General features: G+C 38.8%; 1 protein-coding gene and 1 non-coding gene across 2 annotated transcripts; both read left to right on the forward strand.

The window, feature by feature from the left end:
- The first annotated feature begins 232 nt into the window (after positions 1-232).
- Positions 233-24320, forward strand: LOC129472156 (POTE ankyrin domain family member G-like). The gene is made up of 11 exons (XM_055261570.1): positions 233-1021; positions 5644-5758; positions 5919-6092; positions 8849-8955; positions 10263-10400; positions 13184-13254; positions 18918-18988; positions 20664-20708; positions 21056-21240; positions 22250-22373; positions 23874-24320. The coding sequence occupies exons 1-11, from the start codon at positions 450-452 to the stop codon at positions 24318-24320; spliced, it is 2049 nt and encodes a 682-aa protein (XP_055117545.1). The 5' UTR covers positions 233-449.
- LOC129472822 (U6 spliceosomal RNA) lies at positions 11957-12063 on the forward strand. Its single transcript, XR_008654093.1, has one exon. It is a non-coding gene; the product is annotated as a U6 spliceosomal RNA (small nuclear RNA).
- Positions 24321-25289: the final 969 nt, after the last annotated feature.

Consider the following 25289-nt stretch of genomic DNA (forward strand, 5'->3'; position numbering starts at 1 on the left):
CCGCACGCGCATAGCGGCTTGGCTGGCCTGTAGCGGCTTGGCTTTGCGTTGGTCGCTTGGATTGACCTTTCCTCCTTGGATTGACAGTTTCTCCTTGGATTGACCTTTCCTCCTTGGATTGACGGTTTCTCCTTGGGTTGACGTTTCCTCTCTCACGTTTTTTTACTGGGCTTGACCTTTTCTCTGCTGGGTTTGGCATTCCCTTGGGTGGGCCGGGTGTTTTCTTGGGGGGGGGTGGCCCTTCCTGGGGTGGGCGTGGGGTCACCCTGGGTGGGTGTGGGTTTTCCCTGAGTGGGGTGGGCTGGCCTCCCCTGCTGGGGTTGGCAGGTTTTGGCTGGGATTGACTTTTCAAACAGATTGGAAACCCGGAGTTACCTGCTAGTTGGTGAAACTGGTTGGTAGACGCGATCTGCTCGCTACTACTGGCCTCTCCTGGCTGTTAAAAGCAGATGGTGGCTGAGGTTGGTTCAATGCCGGCTGCCTCCTCTGTGAAGAAGCCATTTGGTCTCAGAAGCAAGATGGGCAAGTGGTGCTGCCACTGCTTCCCCTGCTGCAGGGGGAGCAGCAAGAGCAACGTGAGCACTTCTGGAGACCACGATGACTCTGCTATGAAGACGCTCAGAAGCAAGATGGGCAAGTGGTGCTGCCATTGCTTCCCCTGCTGCAGGGGGAGAGGCAAGAGCAACGTGGGCGCTTCTGGAGACCACGACGACTCCGCTATGAAGACGCTCAGAAGCAACGTGGGCGCTTCTGGAGACCACGACGACTCCGCTGTGAAGACGCTCAGAAGCAACGTGGGCGCTTCTGGAGACCACGATGACTCCGCTGTGAAGACACCCAGAAGCAACGTGGGCGCTTGGGAAGACTACGATGACAGCGCCTTCATGGAGCCCAGGTACCACGTCCATCGAGAAGATCTGGACAAGCTCCACAGAGCTGCCTGGTGGGGTAAAGTCCCCAGAAAGGATCTCATCGTCATGCTCAGGGACACTGACGTGAACAAGAAGGACAAGCAAAAGAGGTAACCAGGCCCGGGCTGGGAGGAGGTGGGACGTGGGGAGATGATGGGGACATACCCTCCTGGCGGGGGAGGAGGGGGACCTGGCTTTCTCGCCTCCGCAGGCCTCACACCACCCTGGCTGTGGAAACCTCAGAGAGGTCAGGGCCCAGGCCCCTTTATGAGCTGCAATGCAAAAACAAAACTTTAGCTGATTTCCAATCAAATTATAATTTTCCTCGTAGAACACTAATAGACTGTTTTAAAGTGATTTAACTCGCAAAATTGTCGATGCAGCAGATTATTTTTAATCTACAGATTTTAAAACAATGTTCTATACGTTATAGAAAAGTGTGTATTGAGAACTAAGAATGAAGCCCCATAACACATCAACTTCAGGGCTAAATATTCTTCAAATAAAATCCAGTATGGGTTTTATATAAATGTACACTATGTAAATATGTTCTTTACTGAGGAACCTTAGAAGGAAACTGAAATGGGAAGATGGTTCCTGTGCTCGAATAGGAAGATCGAATTTTCTTAAGATGTGTGCTTTTTGGCTGGGCAGGGTGGCTCATGCCTGTAATCCCAGCACTTTGCGAGGCCTAGGTGGGCGGATCACGAGGTCAGGAGATCGAGACCATCCTGGCTAACGTGGTGAAACCCCGTCTCTACTAAAAAATATAAAAAAATTAGCTAGGCGCGGTGGCAGGTGCCTGCAGTCCCAGCTACTCAGGAGGCTGAGGCAGGAGAATGGCGTGAACCTGGGAGGCGGAGCTTGCAGTGAGCCAAGATAGCGCCACTGCACTCCAGCCTGGGAGACAGAGCGAGACTCTGTCTCAAAAAAAGAAAAAAAAAAAAAAAAGATGTGAGCTTTTTCTATTTATCACTTTTACCTAAGCCAAATAAAAATAGCAGTTTTAGCATTTTTAAATTCCACATGCTGTCTTTTATTATTGTGATAAATTTTTTTGTAACAGAATGGTAAAAGGCTTGCTTTTCCAGATATCAAAATGTGCATGTTATTTATTTCCACAAATTGTTTACTAACGGCTGAAAAGACATCAATGAATAAAACAGAATAGGAAATTTGGAAATACCCAAATATATGTAAGAATTTAGCACTTGATAATGGTGATGTTTTTTATTATTTAAAAAAGATGGATTGTTCATAATTCATTTTTGGAGAAAACTATCTAGATGTTTATATCACAAAAATAAGAGTATAGATTAAAAATTTTAAATATATGAAAAGAGAAACATACCAGAAGAAAACACAAATGCCTATTTATATATTTTTTTGATGGAGTCTCTCTCTGTTGCCCAGGCTGGAGTGCAGTGGTGCGATCTTGGCTCACTGCCACCTCTGCCTCCTAGGTTCAAGCAATTCTCTGCTTCAGCCTACTGAGTGGCTGGGATTACAGGCACCTGCCACCATGCCTGGCTAATTGTTTTGTATTTTTAGTAGAGATGGGGTTTCACCATCTTGGCCAGGCTGGTCTTGAACTCCTGTCCTCGTGATCCACCCATCTTGGCCTCCCGAAGTGCTGTGGTTACAGGTGTGAGCCACCGTGCCTGGCCTATATATGCAGATATAATAAAATAAGCACATTTTAAAATTGAGCAAAGTACTTTTTTGCATATCTACCAGTGACCTATGCGCATAGGAAAAGATAGCGTTCCTGGTAGAAGAAGGAATTAAGTTAGAAGAGGAATGAAATACTGTTTTCTATTTAAGTTAGAGGAGGAATGAAAGGCCGGGTGCAGTGGCTTATGCCTGTTATCCCAGCACTTTAGGAGGCTGAGGCAGGTGGATCATGAAGTCAGGAGTTTGAGACCAGCCTGGCCAGTGTGGTGAGCTCCCATCTCTACTAAAAATACAAAAAATTAGCTGGGCATGGTGGCACACACCTGTAATCTCAGCTACTCAGGAGGCTGAAGCAAGAGAATTGCTTGAACCAGGGAGGTGGAGGTTGCAGTGAGCTGAGATCATGCCACTACATTCCAGCATGGGTGACAGAGTGAGACTCCATCTCAAAAAAAAAAAAAAAAAAAAAAAATACTGTTTTCTATCCACAAAGTTTGTGAGGATGAAGAACAGTGGTACTTATATAGTTGTTTAAAGTTTAAATTGCTGCAGGTTTTCAAACAGACACTTTATTGGTAAGAACCACATTTTAAAAATGTTATGCTTTTTACTCATCAGTTCCATTATACTGAAATATCTTTACCAAATAGATGTCTGTTTTTCTTAGTATTGTTTAAAATAGCAGTGTATTTAGAAGAACCCATATAAAGATTTCATGAACAAATTTCAGTGCATCCATAGGATGGAATAATATGTAACTATTGAGGATGTCAGTAGATACAGAGATATGTCGACATGCAAAGATGTACTTTGCTATATCAAGTGAGAAAAAAACCAGTTTGTTACACGTATACACGAACAGAATCTGCTCTTGTGTTAGCCGAAAATATGTAGAAAATATAATCAAACTTGTTTCTGGGGATTTGTAAGTGAAGTTTTTCCCTTTCTCTTATCTGTGATTTCTGCAGTGAACATCTGAAGTTTTAGTTAAGGTTCATTAGTAATGAAATAATCCTTGGGAAGAGAAGGAATATGCTTCTTGCGTAGATGCAAATAATTTCTCACATTCTATTATTTATTTTTATTTCTGTGGTTAGCTATCTTCTGTGAACTTTTACCCTCTTCAGAAGTAAAGGGATTGTGTTTACCTGTTCCTGTAGATTTTATTGTATATACATTTTATTACATAATTACCTTTTCATTATATATAGATTAATATGTAAAAGTATGAATTAATCATTTTACTTGAGTTATATATTTATGAAAATTAAAATAGCAAATATAAAAGATTATTACTATTGCACATGTATTGCCCTACTCTACAGGAGTTTTCTTTAAAAATATTGAACTCCCAAGCTGTGTTCTTCCATTTTTTCAATCCATTTAGTCATCAGACATAAGCCAGACACCTATTATGGGGCAGGCATATTCTACTATCTCTCGGGATCCTTCCATCTTTGAAAACTTCATGTTTACTTGCTAGGCTTAAGCAAGCTGAGAGATTTAAAATTGGGGCATTAGGACTTAATCTCAATTGAAGCTTTTCCTCCCTCCTTTCAAACAGAAGCATTTCTGAAGGTAGAAAATAGTAAAAGGCAACCCTTAACTGCCCTTTTGAAAATTTATAAGTCTTGGGTAAAGACTGTTTTAGTTGTTTTAAGTGCTAAAATGTGGTACATAAACAGCATGGAATACTATGCAGCCATGAAAGAAGGAACGAGAGCATGTCCTTTGCAGGGACATGGATGGTGTTGAAGGCCATTATCCTTAGCAAACTAACATAGGAAGAGAAAACCCAATACTGCATGTTCTCACTTATAGGTGGGAGCTACATGATGAGAACACGCAGATACCTAGAGGGAAGCAACACACACCGGGGCCTATCAGAGGGTGGAGGGTGGGAGGAGGGAAAGAAGCAGGAAATAGAACGAACGGGTACTGGGCTTAACACCTGGGTAATGAAATAGTCTGTACAACCAACCCCCTTGGTGCACGTTTACCTATGTAACAAACCTGCACATCCTGCACATGTACCCCTGAATGTAAAAGTTGAAAAAAGCTCCACAAATAGTTTCATAAATCCTTTTTAAAAAGAGAAAATTTATAACAGTCTTAAATCCTAATATGAATCATTGGAAATATCTGATGTACATACATTGTATAAATCTAAGTATTGAAAAAAATAAGCCCATGCTATGCATTTCAATTCCAAGTTTTCTTTGGCTTAAAGTTTATTGAAAACCAAAGTAAAAATTGGTTTATTTTAGAAATTTGTTGTTGTTTTCACCTCAGCTCTCTTATTCCATAGTACTTAAAAACTAAAATTCATCTAAATGCTGGTCATCTGAGTGGAACCGCCCCAGACCTGTTATAACATATTCTTCTTAATGTAAGGCACCAAGGATTATATGATGCCCCATTATTTTATATCTCAATAAGAGAATTATTTGAATGCCGCCAATTATAGTAAATCATGAATTGTAGGTGGTATCTCAGTGGAGACAACATGGAGACAATGATCATCTTAGAATCACTAAAATACAATGTTACCTGCAATATTTAAAACATACCTGAAAGTGTAGGTATAATTGTATCATCTCACTTAATTCTTTAGTGGTATTAATAAAAATTATAATATCTAACAATTATTGAGCTGTTGTTAGGAACTATTCTATATCTTTTGTGCAGAGTCTCATTTAAGAATTACAGTGGTTTCCTGTGAGAAAGCTACTATTTTCATTCCTATTTTATTGACGAGGAAACTGAGACCCCAAAAGGCTAAGCAACAGCCAGGAAGTGACAGAGCTTCAAGTAGGATTCCAGCCCAAGTTGAATGTCATCCAAGGGCTATGCTCTTTGTATTCATATAGGCTGCTCTTTCATTAATACAGCGAGTAATGAGAGATAATAAATAGTGTGGTTTTTTCATGGGAAAGTTAAATGTTTGTTTTGAAGGCAGAGTAATAGCGGGGTGTTCAGTGTTTGCAATTACGTAAATCATTGATACGGCTGTAGCTGGTGCACTACAATTTCCTAAAAAGTCTTCTCACTCTCATAGGACTGCTCTACATCTGGCCTCTGCCAGTGGGAATTCAGAAGTAGTAAAACTCCTGCTGGACAGACGATGTGAACTTAATGTCCTTGATGACAAAAAGAGGACAGCTCTGACAAAGGTATGCAGTAGCCAACTATATCAGCGTGAGGTGGGTTTGATTTCAATACATAGCATAAAAATGAGTTTTCTCCTTTAAATATAAGTAGTTGGTGAAAGCTGTGGAATGTTTATTTTGAATTCCTAGGATTTGTAATTTGTTTTTGGTCTAATACTGACAGGCCGTACAATGCCAGGAAGATGAATGTGCATTAATGTTGCTGGAACATGGCACTGATCCAACTATTCCAGATGAGTATGGAAATACCAGTCTGCACTATGCTATCTACAATGAAGATAAATTAATGGCCAAAGCACTGCTCTTATACGGTGCTGATATCGAATCAAGAAACGAGGTATAGATCTACCAATTTTATCTTCAAAATACTGAAATGCATTCATTTTAACATTGACCTGTGTACGGGCCAGTTTTCCGTATTTGGAAGCTCAAGCATAACCTGAATGAAAATATTTTGAAATGAACTAATTATCTAAGATTTTATTTTAAATATTGTAACTTTCAAAGAAGCATTAGAGGGTACAGTTTTTTTTAATGCACTTGTGGTAAATACTTTTTTTGAAAACACTGAATTTATAAAAGGTAATACTTACTATTTTTCAATTTTTCCCTCCTAGGATTTTTTTCCCCAATGAATGTAAAATGGCAAAATTTGCCCTGAAATAGGTTTTACGTGAAAACTCCAAGAAAACTTAAACATGTTTCAGTGAATAGAGATCCTGCTCCTTTGGCAAGTTCCTAAAAAGCAGTAATAGAGACGAGGTGATGCACCTCTCAGTGGCAAGGCTTCAGATATTTCTGATTGCTCATGGGGCAGAAGTGGAAAGGGAAAAAGAGCAATCCGAAATATCAGGGCCAATTTGGAAATTAGGTAATAGAGGGAAAAGACTGAAGAGGTTGTGTGTGTGTGTGTTGTTGTTGTTGATTCATTTGTTTCCTTTGTATGGTGAGACAAGGTTCTCTTCAATTTTAGAGAATGACAGTTTTCAGTTTGGGAGAGGGAGTTAGCGGGTTGTAAACTGCCTAGAGATCAATTTTAGGAGGCCTCTGAGGAACCAGATTGGCAGTGAATAGGTGTAATGTAAGGGGAAACCCTTGAGCAGAGGGAATATCAAGTAATTAACTGACTTAGTATCCTATTCTGGTAGAAATGGCCAATTAGAGTCTCAGCTCTGCTTTCAAATCTAGAGTGTCTGGATGAGAAGGTGGAAGATAAATAAGTAACAAGATCAAGTTGGATTTTGAGTTGACTAGACCCTGCTCTTCTCTTACCGGGAACAATCATGTGGTGTTTTCAGCAAATGGGTCTCTCTCCTCCTCCTTACTCTTTTTGGCCAAATCTTCAAATGAGAAAGGGAATTGGTCATGTGGGTGAGAAATGAGACTGAAGTAATTGTCTATTACACTAGCTTTCAGCTAGAATTGTGCATCCCAGTAACCTGAGGAAAATGTTTAAATAATCAACAAGTCTAGCTTTTTCCTGAAGATTTTGATACAGTAAGTCTAATAAAGCCTGGATATGTATATTTGAAAATGTTTCCTTGAAGCCAGGCATGGTGGCGCATGGCTGTAGTCCCAGTTGCTAGGGAGGCTGAGGTGGGAGGATCGCTTCAGCTCAGGAGTTCGAGTCTAGCCTGGTCAACATAATGAGACCAACAACAACGACAACAACAACAATAACAACAACAATTTTCTCAAAATCTGGATACACTCCTGCTTAAGAAGCACTGAATACAGAAATGTAATATGTAAATTCTTATATCTCAGAAACTTAAGGTGGCTCTAGAAGAGTTGCAGTTGGATATGTGCTGATTTCTTTAAATCTTTCCTTTCCAGTAACGTTAATCTGACTTTTTTTTTTTTTTTGAGATGGGGTCTCACTCTGTTTCCCAGGCTGGAGCGCGGTGGTGCAATCACAGCTCACTGCAGCCTCGACCTCCCCAAGCTCAGATGGCCCTCCAACTTCAGTTTTTTTTTTAGTAGAGATGAGGTTTTTGCCATGTTTCTCAGGCTGGTCTTGAACTCCTGGGCTCAAGCGGTTCACCCGCCTCAGCCTCCCAAAATGCTAGGATTACAGGTGTGAGCCACCATTCCTGGCCTAGTCTGTCTTTTATCTCTGTGGTTGAGACATTAAAATGAATATTATTGGTAGTATCTATCAGGTTACAGAATAACACATTTTCCTTTCTACCATCAGTTATTCACTGCCATTCAGAAAGTCTTTAGAAATTTGCTGTGAGTAGTCTTTCAGTAAGTAGAGGATGGCCCTCTCAGCATTTTGTGTCTCTTTGTTCAGTCATTGAAGTGCTTAGGTCAGTAAGTCGTTAAGAGCAGAGTTTTCTCAATTAGAATTATAGCAAATTCTAAACCATTTTTTGCCAATTGAAGTTGTATTATGGACTATCCAGTGCGTCTCAAGTATGTAGAGCTTTGGCATAATCAGCATGGCAGTTTTAAACACTTAAAACCATGGAGTTACTAAGAATACAGATAGGAATTCTGTTAATTTAGTTTCAGTAGTCCTATGAACTGATGATTTAGTTAACAATCTGGGAAAATTAAATATAGATTTTAAATAAATAAATGTTGGAAAATTTTTTCAAATGGGCAGTATGAGTTTTAATAGCAATTTTTTTTTGCATGTTGGAGGTTGAACTTTCGGTAAAACATGAAACTAAAGAAATATTTTACATGCAAATTCTTGCTTTATACACAATTTGTCTTAGGGTTGAGGATATACAGACAAAAGATACAGCCCCTGCCCTCAAGAAGCTCTTTGTTTAGATGGGAAAAATATTATCATCCAATAATGCCATACCAAATGCTGGGTTAGAAGTAAAGAGTCTTGGAAGCAGTAAATGTTTAAAGCGAGTTTTTGAGTTGATTAGAGTTAACGTGGTGAGGCAGAGAAGGGGTGTTTCCAAGGGAAGGAGCAGTGTGTGGGAAAGCACAGAAGAGTGAGAAGGAAGCGACTACAATTTATTTACTTTCTATGCATGTAAGTCCATAAGATCTTATATAAAGTTTCTACTTCAGTTGAGGAATATGTACTTTTTTGAATTACATAAGTTTTTGCTTTATATTGTTTTGCAGCTTGGCCTCACACCACTGTTACTTGGTGTACATGAACAAAAACAGCAAGTGGTGAAATTTTTAATCAAGAAAAAAGCTAATTTAAATGCACTGGATATATATGGAAGGTATAGTTCTTTCTTTTAATCTGTGTGTTCTAGATAGCAGTCACTCAAGTCATAAATATTAAATTAATAAGATTATACTTACTGGGATATAGTGATCAGTATGAACACAAATCAGTTAGGTAGAAAAACAGTTATTTGGACTGGGCAACATAAAGAACAGTTTTAGTAGGATTCATCTTTTATTATATTGACTGATGTTATTTGTTATGTGACATTTTTGGTTACATGATCTTATGTTAGCTAAAGGGATTTCATATTAATATTATGAAGTTTGAACTTTAACTTTCAGTTAAAGTTGTGAGTCAGTATTGAACTTCTTAACGCTTTCTAATAGTTTTTAACCTCTGTGTCTTACATGCTTTTCCACTAAATACCCTGTATTAAACATAAATAGGGGTAGAAAATCCTTTTGTCTTTTCAATGACTTTGCCTTAAGTTGCTTTCTTTGAAGAATATTGTTAGCTTATCCCTACATGACAATTAATTGCTGTTCCCACATACTGTGGGTTCAACAGCTTTTTTCCTTTTTTATTTCCAGTGTATTTTGATGTTTTTATTTTTAATTGGTATGGAGAGAGGGAGTGAAGATAGTTTTAAGTGGATACACTTTTCCTTTAATGAAGGGAAGCCGTAGGTGGGTGATAAAGAGAAAAGAGCTAGACTTTGGATTCACACAATACTGGGTTGAATTCCTAACTTTCTTACTTCCTAGGTGTGTGACCTTGGGAACGTTATTTACCACCAAATATGTTGTCATATATGAAAAATAGGAGAATATATCCTTCAAAGTTGGCTGTGCATAAGAAAGAAAGATATATGTGGCATTTAATTCAGTGCCTAGCACATGCTTATTGGCATCATTAACTGAAACTCCTGTGACTACTATTCTTACCATTATTATTAATCTTACTGCTTTCAGCATGCAGAGAGCTCTTATTTATTTTACCCCCTAGCTGATTTTCTATTACAGCATATCAGTCTAGGGAAGCTGTGACAAAATCTTCACTTAAATCTTTGTTCACTTCAGATAAGTGGCCCTAACATTGTTTCTTGCCCGTCAAAGGACTTTAAATTAGTAGCTTCTGCTATGCAATACCCCACTGAGATAAGAGGGGTTTGTTTTGTCCCCTCCTGTTAACCTTGGTGGTATTTTACAAAGATGAACACTTGAGCACTGAAGATGCTTATGTCTTTTAGTGCATGTAAATGTTTGATTCTGCACAGACAGGCAAGAAGTTAAATTGGTAACGTATATGAAGTTAGCTTTTAAAATAACTTTACTACAGTTCCTATCTCTGTCATTTTAGAACTGCTCTCATACTTGCTGTATGTTGTGGATCAGCAAGTATAGTCAGCCTTCTACTTGAGCAAAGTATTGATGTATCTTCTCAAGATCTATTTGGACAGACGGCCAGAGAGTATGCTGTTTCTAGTCATCATAATGTGTAAGTGTTTACATTAAAAGGCTAGTTAATGCTAAATTGAGGTTTAAAATAATTATAACAGTTGCATCTTACATATCAAGTGAGATGTCATAGTTTGGTTCAGGTAGTTTTAGAGTGGCAGTGAGTTAGTCCCCTGCATCAGCCAGAAATCAGACAAAAAGCAAGACAAGTTAGAAGTACCAATGGGTGCAGGATTCTTTTTTTTTTTTTTTTTTTTTTTTGAGACAGAGTCTCGCTCTGTCACCCAGGCTGGAGTGCAGTGGCACAATCTCGGCTCACTGCAAGCTCTGCCTCCTGGGTTCACGCCATTCTCCTGCCTCAGCCTCTCCGAGTAGCTGGGACTACAGGCGCCCGCCACCGTGCCCGGCTAATTTTTTTGTATTTTTAGTAGAGACGGGGTTTCACCGTGGTCTTGATCTCCTGACCTCGTGATCCGCCCGCCTCGGCCTCCCAAAGTGCTGGGATTACAAGCGTGAGCCACCGCGCCCGGCCGGGTGCAGGATTCTTTATGTCAAGACTTTTAAGACCTTTATCCTTAGAGATCCCAACATTGTTCATTTCATCCAAGTGTAACACCTATGCATGGGATAAAAAATAGTGTCACATCTTTGATTTTTCTGATTAGTTATTTGGGCCTGGAAATGTCCGGTTTATCAGAAAGTCTTGTACTGTCTTCTGGGGACTATGTCCTATATACTCCTTGAATTTTTCAGGAACCGAAGGGGTTCACTAAATCCAAGGAAGACAGTCCCTTTTATCAAGTCAGGAGGAGGAGAAAAAAAAATGGACATTGCAATCATTCTGTTGTTTCCATTGATTCTGTTGCTGCATTGTTGCCACTCAAACTGGTCCTGCTGCCTTAAGATGAATCGGTAGATTCAGGTCCCTCAAGTCTTCATGGCGAGTCATACAGTGACTTTGAAGTACAACGTTTTTTAGTTCCCATACCCATGCTTATATGCTCAGCCATTGTTCCCAAAGCACCAGCCCCCTGCTCTGGCCACTGGGCATCCTGACTTTATAAACTACACATAAAGTGAGCAAATTGGCCCTTCCCCCCATATTCAGAACCTAATGTGGAACCCACATCTTAGCCAAGAATTAGCGGAGACCTTCATGGTAAGAGATCCTTTGAGGCCGTTGTTGGTCTTTTCTCTAGCAGGTATTGGGTGGGCTTGTTCTAAAGGGTCAGAGGGGTTCAAATAATGTGGCAGAAAGAGATCAGTGTTTGTTTCTTCTTCTTTGCTACCAGATCTGTACTGTGAGGCACCTTTATATCCTGTATAGAACCTTGGGCAGTAGAAAATCCCATATGAACCTTCCCTTGAGCAGTGGCTCCCAGCTGCGGTTGGCCCCTTGAGTGATCTGATTTACATGATAATGAAAATCCTCCAAGCTACTTCCATCTCTAGCTCAAGATTTTAAAATATTTTCAAATTCTAGCTCACAGGAAGCCATTGAAGAGAATTCTCAGAATCTCAAGTAGGTTAGTTGGACTTAACAGAGCCAAGCCTTGTCCATGACTCATCACTAATCATGTGTAAGAGTAGGGCTTTGTGCTTGCTTCGGCGGCACATATCCTAAAATTGGAACAATACAGAGAAGGTTAGCATGGCTTCTGCATAAGGAGGCAGCACAAATCTTTGAAGCATTCCATATTTTGTGCAGTCACTGGAAGGTCATTTGACTATTTGCTGACTAGTTCTAAGGAACCAGTGTGAATCAAAGCAAAATGGGTGCCACCAAAATATTGAAATTGTGATTTGCACTGCAAAAATAGTCATGTAAGATGGTCTATGAGATGACTTTGAGCTGAATAACGTGTTCGGTGCAAAATACATCGTTAGTATGTATGTCGAAAATTACACAATGTCAACTTGCAACTTCTTCATGGAAACTAAAAAAAATAAAAGTAGACTTTTGGTCTCCCATGTCAGCTGGAATTGAACATCAGTATAAAGCATTATCCTCACAAACATCTGCTGGCTGAGAGTTTGAGTCTGTAGAGAAGGATCATTGGTCCAAACCAGGTCTTAACATCCATTGGTTTTTCTGCCCTTGGTGTGATTGATCAACTCCGTAATAGTGGACAATCACATTATCTACTTTAATGAGATATATATGAATAAATTTAGTTACAAACTATGACATAGTTGAGATGCCCTGAATTATAAGCCATAAGGAGTAGGACAACTAAGAGGCAAAATTAGGACTCAATAACATTTTCTGAAAACTACAACATTTGCATATTAGAACTTATGAACAAAATACGCATTGGGTTTTATTTGGGATTCCAAGATAATTTTAGTCATAAAGTTTAGGAAGAGATTATTCCATTGCTTTACTATTTCTCTCAGCATTTAAAAAATGTTATCTCCTTAAATCTTTATAACAACCTAGGGAAATAAGGCAGCAAAGTCCTCACTTTGTTGAAGAAGACATTGAGCCTAAGAGAAGCAAGTTGTCCAAGAACAAATAGCTGTTCATTATGGAGCTAGGACTTATGCAGAGTTGGGACACTTTTTATTATGTCATGCTAATGCAACCTAATTTACTGGGTCACATGCCCTCGATTTATGAGTATTTCACCCTACATTTTTTTCTTCTTTAATTAGAAGCTTAAAGAGAAGTTTGCAGAATGTACTCATAAGTGGATGGGATAATACTGTTAAGTTCTGATATTCTGATATTGTTTGAAATACTCTTAAGAATTTTACATTTGGTAAGTATTTTTTATATCAGTATTAAGTTAGTAATTTGGTTTATTATATTTTTATACATAGAATTTGCCAGTTACTTTCTGACTACAAAGAAAAACAGATGCTAAAAGCTTCTTCTGAAAACAGCAATCCAGGTAAGACTTGTGACAGTGAATTACTTTAGGTCAGTTGTCCCCAACCTTTTTGGCACCAGGGACCGGTTTTGTGGAAGACAATCTTTCCATGGGCTGGGGAAAGGTGGGGATGGTTTCAGCATTATTCAATCATGTTACATTTATTGTGCTACTTTATATTATTATTACATTGTAATATATAATGAAATAATTATAAAACTTACCATAACGTAGAATCCGTGGAAGCTCTGAGCTTATTTTTCTGCAACTAGATGGTCTCATCTGGGGCCAAAGTGAGACAGTGACAGATCATCAGGCATTAGATTCTCATACGAAGCACACAACCTAGATCCCTCGGATGGGCAGTTCACAACAGGGTTCATGCTCCAATGAGTATCTAATATTATCACTGATCTGACTGGAGGCAGAGTTCAGGTGGTAATAGGAGCCATGGGGTGTGGCTGTAAGTACAGGTGAAGCTTCCCTGGCTTGCCTACTGCTCACCTCCTCCTGTGTGATGTGGTTCATAATAGTCCATGGACTGTTACGAGTCTGTGGCCTGGGAGTTGAAGACCCCTGCTCTGGGTGGTTCTACCATAGATAAAAAAGTAAAAGTAAGGAATTTTTGATCACAAAAGAACACTGAAGCACAAGTGATGTTACATATGCTTGTCCCAGTAAGGTCTCACTATTACTGACTTCATTCCTCCTCATTTGAAATTGGAAAGAGATATATTTACTTTGTTGGTACAAGATGTGTTTTACCTGCTGGTTAATTGTCATGATAACGGTAATTTTGTTAGAACAAGATGCTCTGCTACCATTTGCCAAAAGATTGTCATAATAAATATACAAATTGCCCAACTCTAGGCTTAGCAGGTTATAATAAAAGTAGAAAAATGTTTCACACTAACAAAAATGCTAGTATGCTACCTGGTTGTGGACACCTAATACATTGTATAGTCTAAACTGTATGAGGACACCTTTAATTTAGCCATCTATTTATCAAAGAGCTTCTGTAAGTTAGGTTTTATATGTTGCAGGAGACAAAGATGGAATAGATGTAGTTTTGATCTTTAAGGTGCTCGTAGTGGAGCTGTCTCCATTTCTGTGCTTTTTCAACAGAATTTACAAAGAAAACATTTCTATTTATGTTTTCACTTGTCCGCTTAACAAATAACTATCAAATGTCTTTTAGATACTAACCATTTTTCTGATGCTAAAGAACACAAACAAAAATACAGACAGGAGCTTGTTATTATCATTGTCATTTTCATTATTTTACTACTTTATTCAGTGCTTACTGTGTGCTAGATGCCCACTGGAAGCTTATAATTATGATTTATTATATATTGATTATGTGCCAGACATATGTAATGAGGAATGAAAATTTTGGAAAAAAGTAGGTATGATTTAAGGTAAGCATGCAGAGAAAGAAGAATTTTTCTAGGTAAAGAAGCAGAAGAATAATGTTTGGCAGAAGGAACATGCAGCAAGGTTGTGTGTTTGCCAGAAGGAACATCTAATGAGATTGCCTGTTTGGCAGGAAGAGCAGCAAGTGCAAAAGACAAGATGCTTGAGTGAACTTTGCAGGGTTTCTGAGCAATTCACTTTTGCTAGTACCAAAAGTGTGAGATACGAGAGGTTGGGAATGAGGTGAATATTTAGCTAAGGCAAGTTTATGATAGACTTTTTAATACTATAGAAATGAGTAGGTCTTATCCTGTGGGCCATGGGAAGTTTACCAGGTAGAATGCTTTGGACTGCAAATACTAGATGAGCAGTGGCTAAAACAGTAGGAACCAGAGTTGTTTTGTTTGTTCATTGATATCCTAGTGATCCCACTTGTCCCTCTTTCAGCTGTGCTGTTGGCGGTGTTTTATTCACGTCTCCTTTCATGGTTGGCTAATCCGCAGCAGCTCCAAACATCTTGTTCTCCCAACACAACATCGCGAGGGCTGCTTTTCTTCACATGTGTCTTTTAAACAGGGAGAAAACTTAGAAGCATGCAAGGGGCTTCCTGTAGCATTTCATTGGCTGGGTCACACCGCATGCTCATTCCCAAACCAGGCACTGGGAAGGCAAATACCTGATTAGCTTAGAATAAACATTTCTCTTTCTGAGGCTGAGGAGAGGGATTGGGATAATAAATATCCCAATAGACTTGTGTTTCTTCTGCAAGAAAGGATAAGGCATGGCTATTGATAGGGAGCCAACAGTGTGTGCTGCAGGGGCTCATTGGAGAAATTTGAGCAGGGGAGTCACAAGATTAAATTTGAGTATTAAGGCATTCTGGTTACGGTGTAAAACGGGCTAGCAAGCTTTTTCTGTAAAGGACCAGGTGGGAAATATTTTAGACTATGTGGTCTCTGTCATATCTGCTTAACCCTGCTGTTGTCTGCTTTGTAGCGTGAAATCGTGATTATACGTAAGCAAACAGGCATGACTGAGCTCCTATCAAACTTTATTTACAAAGGCATAAGGCAGATTGGATTTGGTCTGTAACCTATTTGCTGGGATTGATGGAAGGTTCTTTACCATGTAAAGAAACCAGGAGACAAAGGAAGCTTTTGCAGTAGTCAGCTGTAGTTTCCATGTCACACATCCTTGGACTAGTATCAATGTATTATAAGGCTTTCACCCATCCATGGTGAAATAAATAACGTTAGTAATCTCAGTTACTCATTTTAATGTGTTGGCCCTTGTTATGCCTTTTTCATTTGTTTGGCTTAATTTTTTTTCATGTAAGAAATAACATTAATAGTTGCGGTTTTCTTTTAAATAAAAGCCATTTTGTAAATGTTTATGTTCCCAGTGGCAGTGGGAATGCAAAACGGAGGCAGAAGAGAGGTATAGTCAATATGATTTAGTGATAATTGAATGAGAAAGGCTTGGGGGACAGAGAGAAATCTCAGATGATATACAGGTTTCCAGGTTGTACACCAGTATTTAACCTGGACGTGAGGAAGGAGTAGGAAATTTTCTGGTGAATACAGAAGAGCAAAGAGCAGCAGGTCAGCAGGAATGACTAATGTTTTTCTATGCATGTTTAATGGAATATTCGTGTAGGATATTTTGAGTAGGTAATTGGATAATCAGCATTTATAATTTGCATCCTACTAGTTTGACTCTCAGCAATAAGACTTGTCAAAGATCCGAGAATCTGAAAGTTGATGATAAATGTCCATGTGTATCACCATCCGTGACTGAAAGTCAGCATCCACAGAACACAGAATTGGGACAGATGAGCTTAATAGATAAAGATGCATATCATGGCTGTTCCTCTTAGGGAATGATACTCTCCATGACCTGTGTGAGTCACAGCTGCCAGAAAAGAAAGAGCAAGGAGCGTATGAAGGAAGCACAGCAAATTCAGTCCTAGAGTGCCCTGCTTGACTTCACGTCATAGTTCTGACTTCTAAAAAATCATTTTCTGCAAAACCTGCTTTGTGTTTTTCCCTCTTGCAGCCTGCAGCTAAACAGAATCCCTTTAGCAGGGCATTTTTGTGTTCTTCCTTTAAACAAGGCAACATATAAATAATTAAAAGAAGTAAGAGAAAGAGGGTTTTTTGTATGGGATAGTATTTAATGTAAACTTGAGAGTGAGTACCAGGATTATACTTAGAATTTATGGACTGGATGGGAAGACTGGATAGAAATCTAAAGATTGCTGACTCAAACACAATGTGGTTTCTTTGCTGTATTGTCACAGCTCTGAATTCACAACTCTTAGTTGTATTCATATGCACTATAACTTTACAAAGCATCTTCCCAAACCAAATATTTATTGATTTATTATAATTTGTATGACTTCATTATAGAATTGACTTTCATGGGAATTATTGAGAATTTGCTACATAGTATCATCTCAGCTGTGTCCACATGAGCTATGTGTCACTTTGTCTTAATGAATAATTGTTCACTAGGAATATTGGTTTTGGCATTTAAAGTGATCTATATCTAATGCAGATAGGTCCAGGGACCACTCTTGAACATTAATGTCTGGGCATCTTAAAATTACACATAAGGCTTTCATAATCTGATTTCTGCCCCACTCTCCATCTTTAGCCCTTTTCCCTGTGTGCCCTTTCTCTGGCATTACTGAGCTGCTGGTAATGTCCTACTCACTCATCCTTCTATTGTAGGCAAATACTTTCACTCTTTCAGGCCTCGCTCCCGCTCTTGCTGCTGCCTGGCATGCTGTCACCCTTTCCTGCTGTCTACCCCTTTTAATCTGGCTAGCCTCAATATTTAAGTCTCTTCTTAGGCATGTGTTCTAGAAAAGCCATCCCTGACATGCTTTATTTTCATTCTTTTTAGACCGTAACGCCTAGTATGTATTTAGCAGGACTCAATAAAAAATTTCTGAGTAAAGCAAAGACTGTTTTTACAAAGATGATGTGTAAGACTCTCCCCTGCAGTCTTGGAGCAGAGGGGACAGACATGTGGAGGAATAATGCACAGTTTAGGGGGTAAAGATGCAGTAGAAAAATCAGTAAAGTACTAAGGCAGCCTCAAGGAAGGAGGTACCTGTTTATTTGGGGAAAGACATGCAGAATCAAGGAAGACTTCACATAGGATTATTTCAAAAGATCAAAATAAGGCCAGGTGTGGTGGCTCACACCTGTAATCCCAGCACTTTGGAGGCCGAGGCAGGCGGATCATGAGGTCAGGAGATCGAGACCATCCTGTCCAGTGGTGAAACTCCATCTCTACGAAAAATACAAAAATTAGCTGGGTGTGGTGGTGCTTGCCTGTAATCACAGCTACTCAGGAGACTGAGGCAGGAGAATCGCTTGAACCCGGGAGTGGGAGGTTGCAGTGAGCTGATTGCACCACTGCATTCCAGCCTGGCGACAGAGCAAGACCCTGGCTCATTAAAAAAAAAAAAAAGAAAATAAATTTGTCAGAATAGTGGAGGGAAACATTTTAGATATTAGGAAGATGTTGTACAGTAATAAAGGTGTCAGCAGTGATTTTGGAAATCATTTATAAGGTACTATTAGGAAGTGGAGAACAATATGCTGTGTCACCTTATATGTTTCTTTTTTAATTTTTATTTATTTATTTTTATTTTTATTATTTATTTATTTATTTATTATTTTTGAGACGGAGTCTCACTCTGTCGCCCAGGCTGGAGTGCGGTGGCGCAATCTCGCCTCACTGCAAGCTCCGCCTCCCGGGTTCACGCCATTCTCCTGCCTCAGCCTCCCAAGTAGCTGGGACTACAGGCACCCGCCACCATGCCTGGGTAATTTTTTTTTTGTATTTTTAGTAGAGACGGGGTTTCACCGTGGTCTCAATCTCCTGACCTCGTGATCCGCCCACCTCAGCCTCCCAAAGTGCTGGGATTACAAGCGTGAGCCACCGCGCCCGGCCTCACCTTATATGTTTCTACTGTATTTTAAAGCTGTGTTTATGGTGGTTTTGTTCATTGATGTTGGGTGGATGAATTTATGAGGGAATTTTTGACATGTTTGTGTGTCTTCAAACTGCTGACATCTGGTGTCTCCCCAAGTGATTTTTTGAAGTTTTTGAGAATTATTTTATAAATGACAATTTCATGAAAGATTAAACGCTCAATTTATGAAATGAAATGTTGTCTTTAACCTGTTTTTAAAAGGCAATAGTTTTTAACTGTTCTAAGTGGTTGATTTTAACTTATTATATGGATTTTTCAACAGAACAAGACTTAAAGCTGCCATCCGGGGAAGAGTCACAAAGGCTTAAAGGAAGTCAAAATGGCCAGCCAGAGGCATGGAAACTTTTAAATTTAAACTTTTGGTTTAACGTTTTTTTTTTTTTTGCCTTAACAATATTAGATAGTCCAAATGAAATTACCTTTCAGACTAGGCTTTGATAATCAATAGATTCTTTTTTTTAAGAATCTTTTGGCCAGGTGCGGTGGCTCACGCCTGTAATCCCAGCACTTTGAGAGGCCGAGGCGGGCAGATCACGAGGTCAGGAGATTGAGACCATCCAGGCTAACACGGTGAAACCCTGTCTCTACTAAAAATACAAAAACTTAGCTGGGCATGGTGGCCGGTGCCTGCAGTCCGAGCTACTCGGGAGGCTGAGGCAGGAGAATGGCATGAACCCCGGAGGTGGAGCTTGCAGTGAGCTGAGATCCGCCACTACACTCCAGCCTGGGCGACAGAGCAAGACTCCGTCTCAAAAAAAATAAAAAAAGAATATTTTAATAGATTCTTAAAATTTATCGTAATAAAATCAGCAACCTTATTAACAGAAGAATCAATAGATTCTAATTTAATATTTGATATTTAACTTGAACATAACCCACTATAAAATTTAAAATACTCTTATTTTCAAGTATTCTTATTTGCCTTCTTGATTAGCTTACAGCTAATCTTTCCTTTTGGAATAGAGGCAAAAACAAATTTCAGAACTTTGTTCTTTTATTTTTACAACACCGTAACATGATAAAGTAACGTCGATTATTGAATCATATTATTAAGCAATAGGAATTATGAACAATGTAACACTGATGGTCCCTGAGCTGGATTCATGGTTAAAGAGTAATCATGGCCAGTGATTGAAAATCTGCAGTTTTATATTGTCAGTCACTGATACCAAGGTTAAAGATATATTCTGCCTTGTGGTCTCTTGTTGACCTCAGCGTTTCTGTTCAGGGAGGGAACCAGGTCATAAAAGCAACCGAACTGCCTTTTACAAGAATCTTATCTTGCTGAATGGGACCTTTGGTGTTAGTGCACAAACACAATAACATTCTAATTTCTTTCAGTTGCAGAAAATCAGTACAGATTAAAATTTTTTATCTACTGTCATTAGTAAACATTAGAATATATTAGAACTGGGCTTAAGCAGATAATCTGGATACATAACACTATCACATTACAGTATATAATTTCAATTAAAATTTGAGAATTTGTATTTCTTTCTGTTTGGTGTTGATTTCGGCTCCTAATAGTTTAAAGGGTGCCTACAATCCAGTTAGGAATCTTTTAGAAAAGCACTTCAGTGCACTGTAGGGGCTCACTAGTTAGGGTTTTGTGAGGTAAACTCTTTTCAAGTGAGGAAGATTTTGCAACACTACAAATCTTCTGCTGATTCATTTTTGGTAGATTTAAGTCATAACAAATTTAGTCCAAACAAATGGTGACCAAGTTAAGTTTGCTGGTTCATGTTTTTCTTCTCCCTTTGTCTAAGGTGAATTATTTTTCACATGTTAGAAGCCAGTGATGTGGCAGTAGCTAAACATAGATTAAAAAGTTAATTCTTAATTTTAATTATTATTTATTTATTTTAAATTTAATTTTAATTATTTTCTGATTTTTATTGTCCATACTTGATTACTTAAGAATAAAATTATTTTAAAAACATGTGCTCCAAAAGAGGAGACATCACAGAAATACAACAAGCAAATTAACCTACTGTTTTTGCATCTGCAGAAAATGTCTCAAGAACCAGAAATAAATAAGGATGGTGATAGAGAGGTATACCTTCATATTCAAATGTTTCTGTTGAACTAGATTTTTACGTTATGTTGTTTAACAAAGTGTAGTAAATGTAGGCATACATGATCCTATCATGTAAGTAGCATAAATCATCAGTGAAAAATTTAATACTTAACTCAGAATTCTGTACATTGAATTTTAAAGAGATACAAACCCTAGAGATATTCTTTCATTTTTATGGAATAATCCCGAATGGTGCCATAAAATGCTAGGTAATGCCACTTTAGGAGCTTTGGACCAATCATTTTATCTTTCTCGGTTTTAGTCTGATTATCAATAGATAATGTGGCTAAAGTAGGTAATTTCTTATTCTGTGTATTTTCCAGCTAGAAAATTTCATGGCTATCGAAGAAGGAATGAAGAAGCACGGAAGTATTCATGTGGGATTCCCGGAAAACCTGACTCATGGTGCGGCTGCTGGCAATGGTGATGATGGATTAATTCCTCCAAGGAAGAGCAGAACACCTGAAAGCCAGCAATTTCCTGACACTGAGAATGAAGAGTATCACAGGTGAGCCTATGGCAGCATTGAACAGGAGGTAACTATGTGCTGTCAAACTAATCCTAATTTGGGTAATATTCATGATGAACAAATTTTATACTTTTACTAGGATATTCAGCCCTTGCCTATTAATCAGAAAAATGAAAATCAGCAAACAATGAGTTACTGTTTTTTTCCAGTCATTAATTTATTTGAAAAATAACCAGTATTGGCAAGTGTGAGGGAAAAGGCATTTTCTTTTCAGTGAACTTTTATTTTAGCTTCGGGGTACGTGTGCAGGTTTATTATATAGGTAAACTGTATCATGGAGCTTTGGGGCACAGATTATTTCATCAGCCACATAATAAACAAAATACTCGAAAGGTAGTTTTTTGGTCGTCTCCCTCCTGCCACACTCCGCCCTCAAGTAGGCCTTAGTGTCTGTTTTTCTCCTCTTTGTGTCCATGATTTCTCATGTTTAGTTCCCACTAAACAGTAAGAATATGTGGCATTTGATTTTCTGTTCCTGCATTAGTTTGCTTAGGGTAATGGCCTCCAGCTCCATCCGTGTTGCTGCAAAGGAAATGGTTTCATTGAAAAAGACATTTCATACACTGTTGGTAAATACATTTTGAACATTAATTTAGTAGCATATTCACACACACACCAAGATGGGACCATCTAGTTGCAGGAAAACAAGCTCAGGGCTCCCACTGATTCTACATTTTGGTGAGTTATATAATTATTTCATTATATATTAACAATAATAGAAATAAAGTGCACAATGAATGTAATGTACTTGAATCATCCTGGAACCATCCCCCACCTCAGGTTCTTGGAAAAATCATCTTCCACAAAAGCAGTCCCTGGTGCCAGCATGGTTGGGGACATCTGGTTAACAGATGTGAGACCCCTTTGCCTTGTCTTGGAATAATGTGCAGATATACATTGTGTGAATGACATCTGATGGCGCCATCTTGCCCTGTAGATCATTTTAGGGACACCTCCAGTATTTCATGAAAATTAAAATTTCTTCTAGTGACGACCAAAATGATACTCAGAAACAACTTTCTGAAGAACAGAACACTGGAATATTACAAGATGAGATTCTGATTCATAAAGAAAAGCAGAAAGAAGTGGCTGAAAAGAAAATGAATTCTGAGGTATTTTTTTAGTTATTTTCAAATGTTTTTATACGTGTATATATTTTTAAAAAACTACGTATTTTGGAAATGTAAAGGATTTTTAAGTCATATATATGTGTGTATGTATTCTATATATCCTTCGTCATATATCTGTATGTGTACATACAGGATGAAGCCATGTTCTTAATTCAGCTCCATTTGCCTGCAACAGTCAAGTAGTGACCTGCACAATGGCCTCAGTCCAAAGGAGAAGCAGTTGATATTTTCATAAGAATTGATGATCTTTCCATATCAAAAATAAGTTTTGCTACGAAAAACACATTTTCTAGTTTTTGGACATCAGTTTTTTAAAAAATGTTAATAGAGAAGTCAATTGATTATTTTCACTGATAGGAAAGTAGGAAATGTATAGCTGGGTCAGAGGCCACGTGGTGGATGTCATTATCCTTCCTTTCGCGGAGAGGAACAGTTTGCTCCAAGTAGTTTCTCATTTCAATGTAAAGAGGCTTGAAAACAATGACATGCCATGATACACATTTAGTGATCATTTATTGATAAGTATTTTGTTCCTAGAGAAATAGTATATTTCCCCTATTTCACACTTACTACTGTTTCCAACATTATAAAGAGGAAATGAAAGTTATTGCAATGGCAAATAATCTCATGATTTCTAAGAAAATCTTTATAAGTTGTATTTACCATTCGTATTTTGAAACAATAGGCTTCTTTTGTATTTATATATTTACACCACAGAAGTAACTGTGGTTTTGTGGAGCATCACTAGAAGTAGCATCAGAAGACCTGGGGAAAATCCTGCATCGTTTATATATTTTTTGATCTCTCCTTTTAAGAATCGTTATCTTAAATGAGTTCAGTATTGTATGTAGAAGTGCAATGCTTAGATACAGATGTGTACAGTGTAGAAGGGTACAGTGCTTAGATTTAACAGTTATAAATAAATGTAATTCTTATAACAGTATAAAAATATTAGAAATGTAGAATATCGGTAAAACGTTCTTCAGTAAAAGAAACTTAAAGAACTTTGAGAAATTGCTTCTGTCCAAATATATATGCATAGCTAAGGCTCTTAGGATGGTGTGGTTGATAGGTTAGATATCAGAGTGTAAAGCTAATCTTAAAAATATAGTCAAAGGTATCAATCTGATATTTTATTCCTCTGGGTTTTTTGTAACTCAGAGAAAGGCTTTTTAAATTCTGAGATTCTTAAAAATCCACTAGTGATTTATTTTTCATAGTCTTTAAATAAATATTTAAACTTTTAGGAATTCAGGAGCAGATTCCTAAAAGTTTAAATATGTGTTTAAAGACTATGAAAAATAAATCACTAGAGGAATTTACACTCTTTTAGGTTTGAAGTTTTGTCCAATTTTTTTCCAGTTAAATATCCACTTTGGGGATTCTTTCATTATACAAATACACGTTATTTTTTAATTTCAGAAGAAATCATGATATGTCAATCTATTGAGTGCTAACTAAAAGTTCCCTTTGTTTACTTAGCTTTCTCTTCGTTATAAGAAAGAAAAAGACCTCTTGCATGAACATAGTAGGTTGCAGGAAGAAATTGCCATGCTAAGACTGAAGCTAGACATAATGAAACATCAGAGCCAGCTAAGAGAAGAGAAATATTTGGAGGAAATTGAAAGTGTGAGAAAAAAGACTGATAATCTTTTAAAGGCTCTACAATTGAGTGAGCTCATCATGGATGATGATACTGCCGTGCTCGTCATTGACAACGGCTCTGACGTGTGCAAGGCCGGCTTTGCGGGCGACGATGCCCCCCGGGCTGTCTTCCCTTCCATCGTGGGGCACTCCAGGCACCAGGGCATGATGGGGGGCATGCGTCAGAAGGAGTCCTATGTGGTCAACGAGGCCCAGAGCAAGCATCCTGACCCTGAAGTACCCCATGGAGCAAGGCATCATCGCCAACTGGGACGACTGGGCTAAAAGCCACTCATCCAGTGGAGAGTGGCCCAGTCCTCTCCCGAGTTCACACAGAGGAGGTGATAGCATTGCTTTCGTGCAAATTACGTAATGCAAAATTTTTTGAATCTTCGCCTTAATACTTTTTAATTTTGTTTTATTTTGAATGATCAGCCTTCGTGGCTCCCCTTTTTTGTACCCCAACTTGGGGTGTATGAAGGCTTGGATAAAAGTGCATACCTTAAAAAAATTGAATGAGGAAGCACAGTATTTCAGTACAGTGGACAGCTTAGCAGGTTGACAACTGAGAATAAAATTCTCAGTTCTGAGCTGGACAATGTAAGACACAACAAGGAAACACTGGAAATGGAAATTCAGTTACGTCATTGTAGACTGGCTACTGCTGTACATGATTGTGACCAAAGCCAGAGAGCTGAAAGAGACTTCTTTCCAGAGAACAAGACATGAACAGGTTTATTTACAGAAGACAATGAATTCTCATTTATCTTCCTCAACAAGTCTAATGAAGACAGTAAAATCAACAGGCTAAAAATTAAGCTCCATGAAACAAGATAAAACTCTGAGCGAAAAGACGGGGCAGGCCGCCATCTTTCCCGTTCAGGCAACTTAGTCATTCCAGCCTGCAGGCTTTGGAGAATACAAACCGACCAGGGACAGAAGAGATCCCACAGCACAGCATAGCTGCTTTACCAAATCATGGCCAGACTGCTTCTGTAAGCAGGCCCCTGATCCTGTTCCACCTCACTGGACAGGACCTCCCAACTGGGGCCTCCAGCTACCCCCACCAGCATTCCTTGGCCAATGGAAATGTGAAATGTTCCTGGGACAGAGCTCCCGGAGAGAGGGGAAGGCCCCTACCTTTGCTGTTTGGGTGACTAGCCGTTCTGGCCTGTGGGCTTTGGAGAGCCCAAGCTGACAAGGGGTGGAAGAGGTACCTCGGCACAGCACAGCCACGCTACTAAAACGTGGCCA

This window comes from Symphalangus syndactylus, chromosome 22 (assembly GCF_028878055.3).
Source record: "Symphalangus syndactylus isolate Jambi chromosome 22, NHGRI_mSymSyn1-v2.1_pri, whole genome shotgun sequence".
NCBI lineage: Eukaryota > Metazoa > Chordata > Mammalia > Primates > Hylobatidae > Symphalangus > Symphalangus syndactylus.

Bases quoted from the DNA above. Each gene is read 5' to 3' on its own strand.
- LOC129472156 (XM_055261570.1), top strand. From the start codon at position 450: ATGGTGGCTGAGGTTGGTTCAATGCCGGCTGCCTCCTCTGTGAAGAAG. The intron at 6,093-8,848 runs GTATAGATCTAC...ATTGTTTTGCAG, and splicing joins ATATCGAATCAAGAAACGAG to CTTGGCCTCACACCACTGTT. The intron at 20,709-21,055 runs GTATACCTTCAT...TGTATTTTCCAG, and splicing joins ATAAGGATGGTGATAGAGAG to CTAGAAAATTTCATGGCTAT.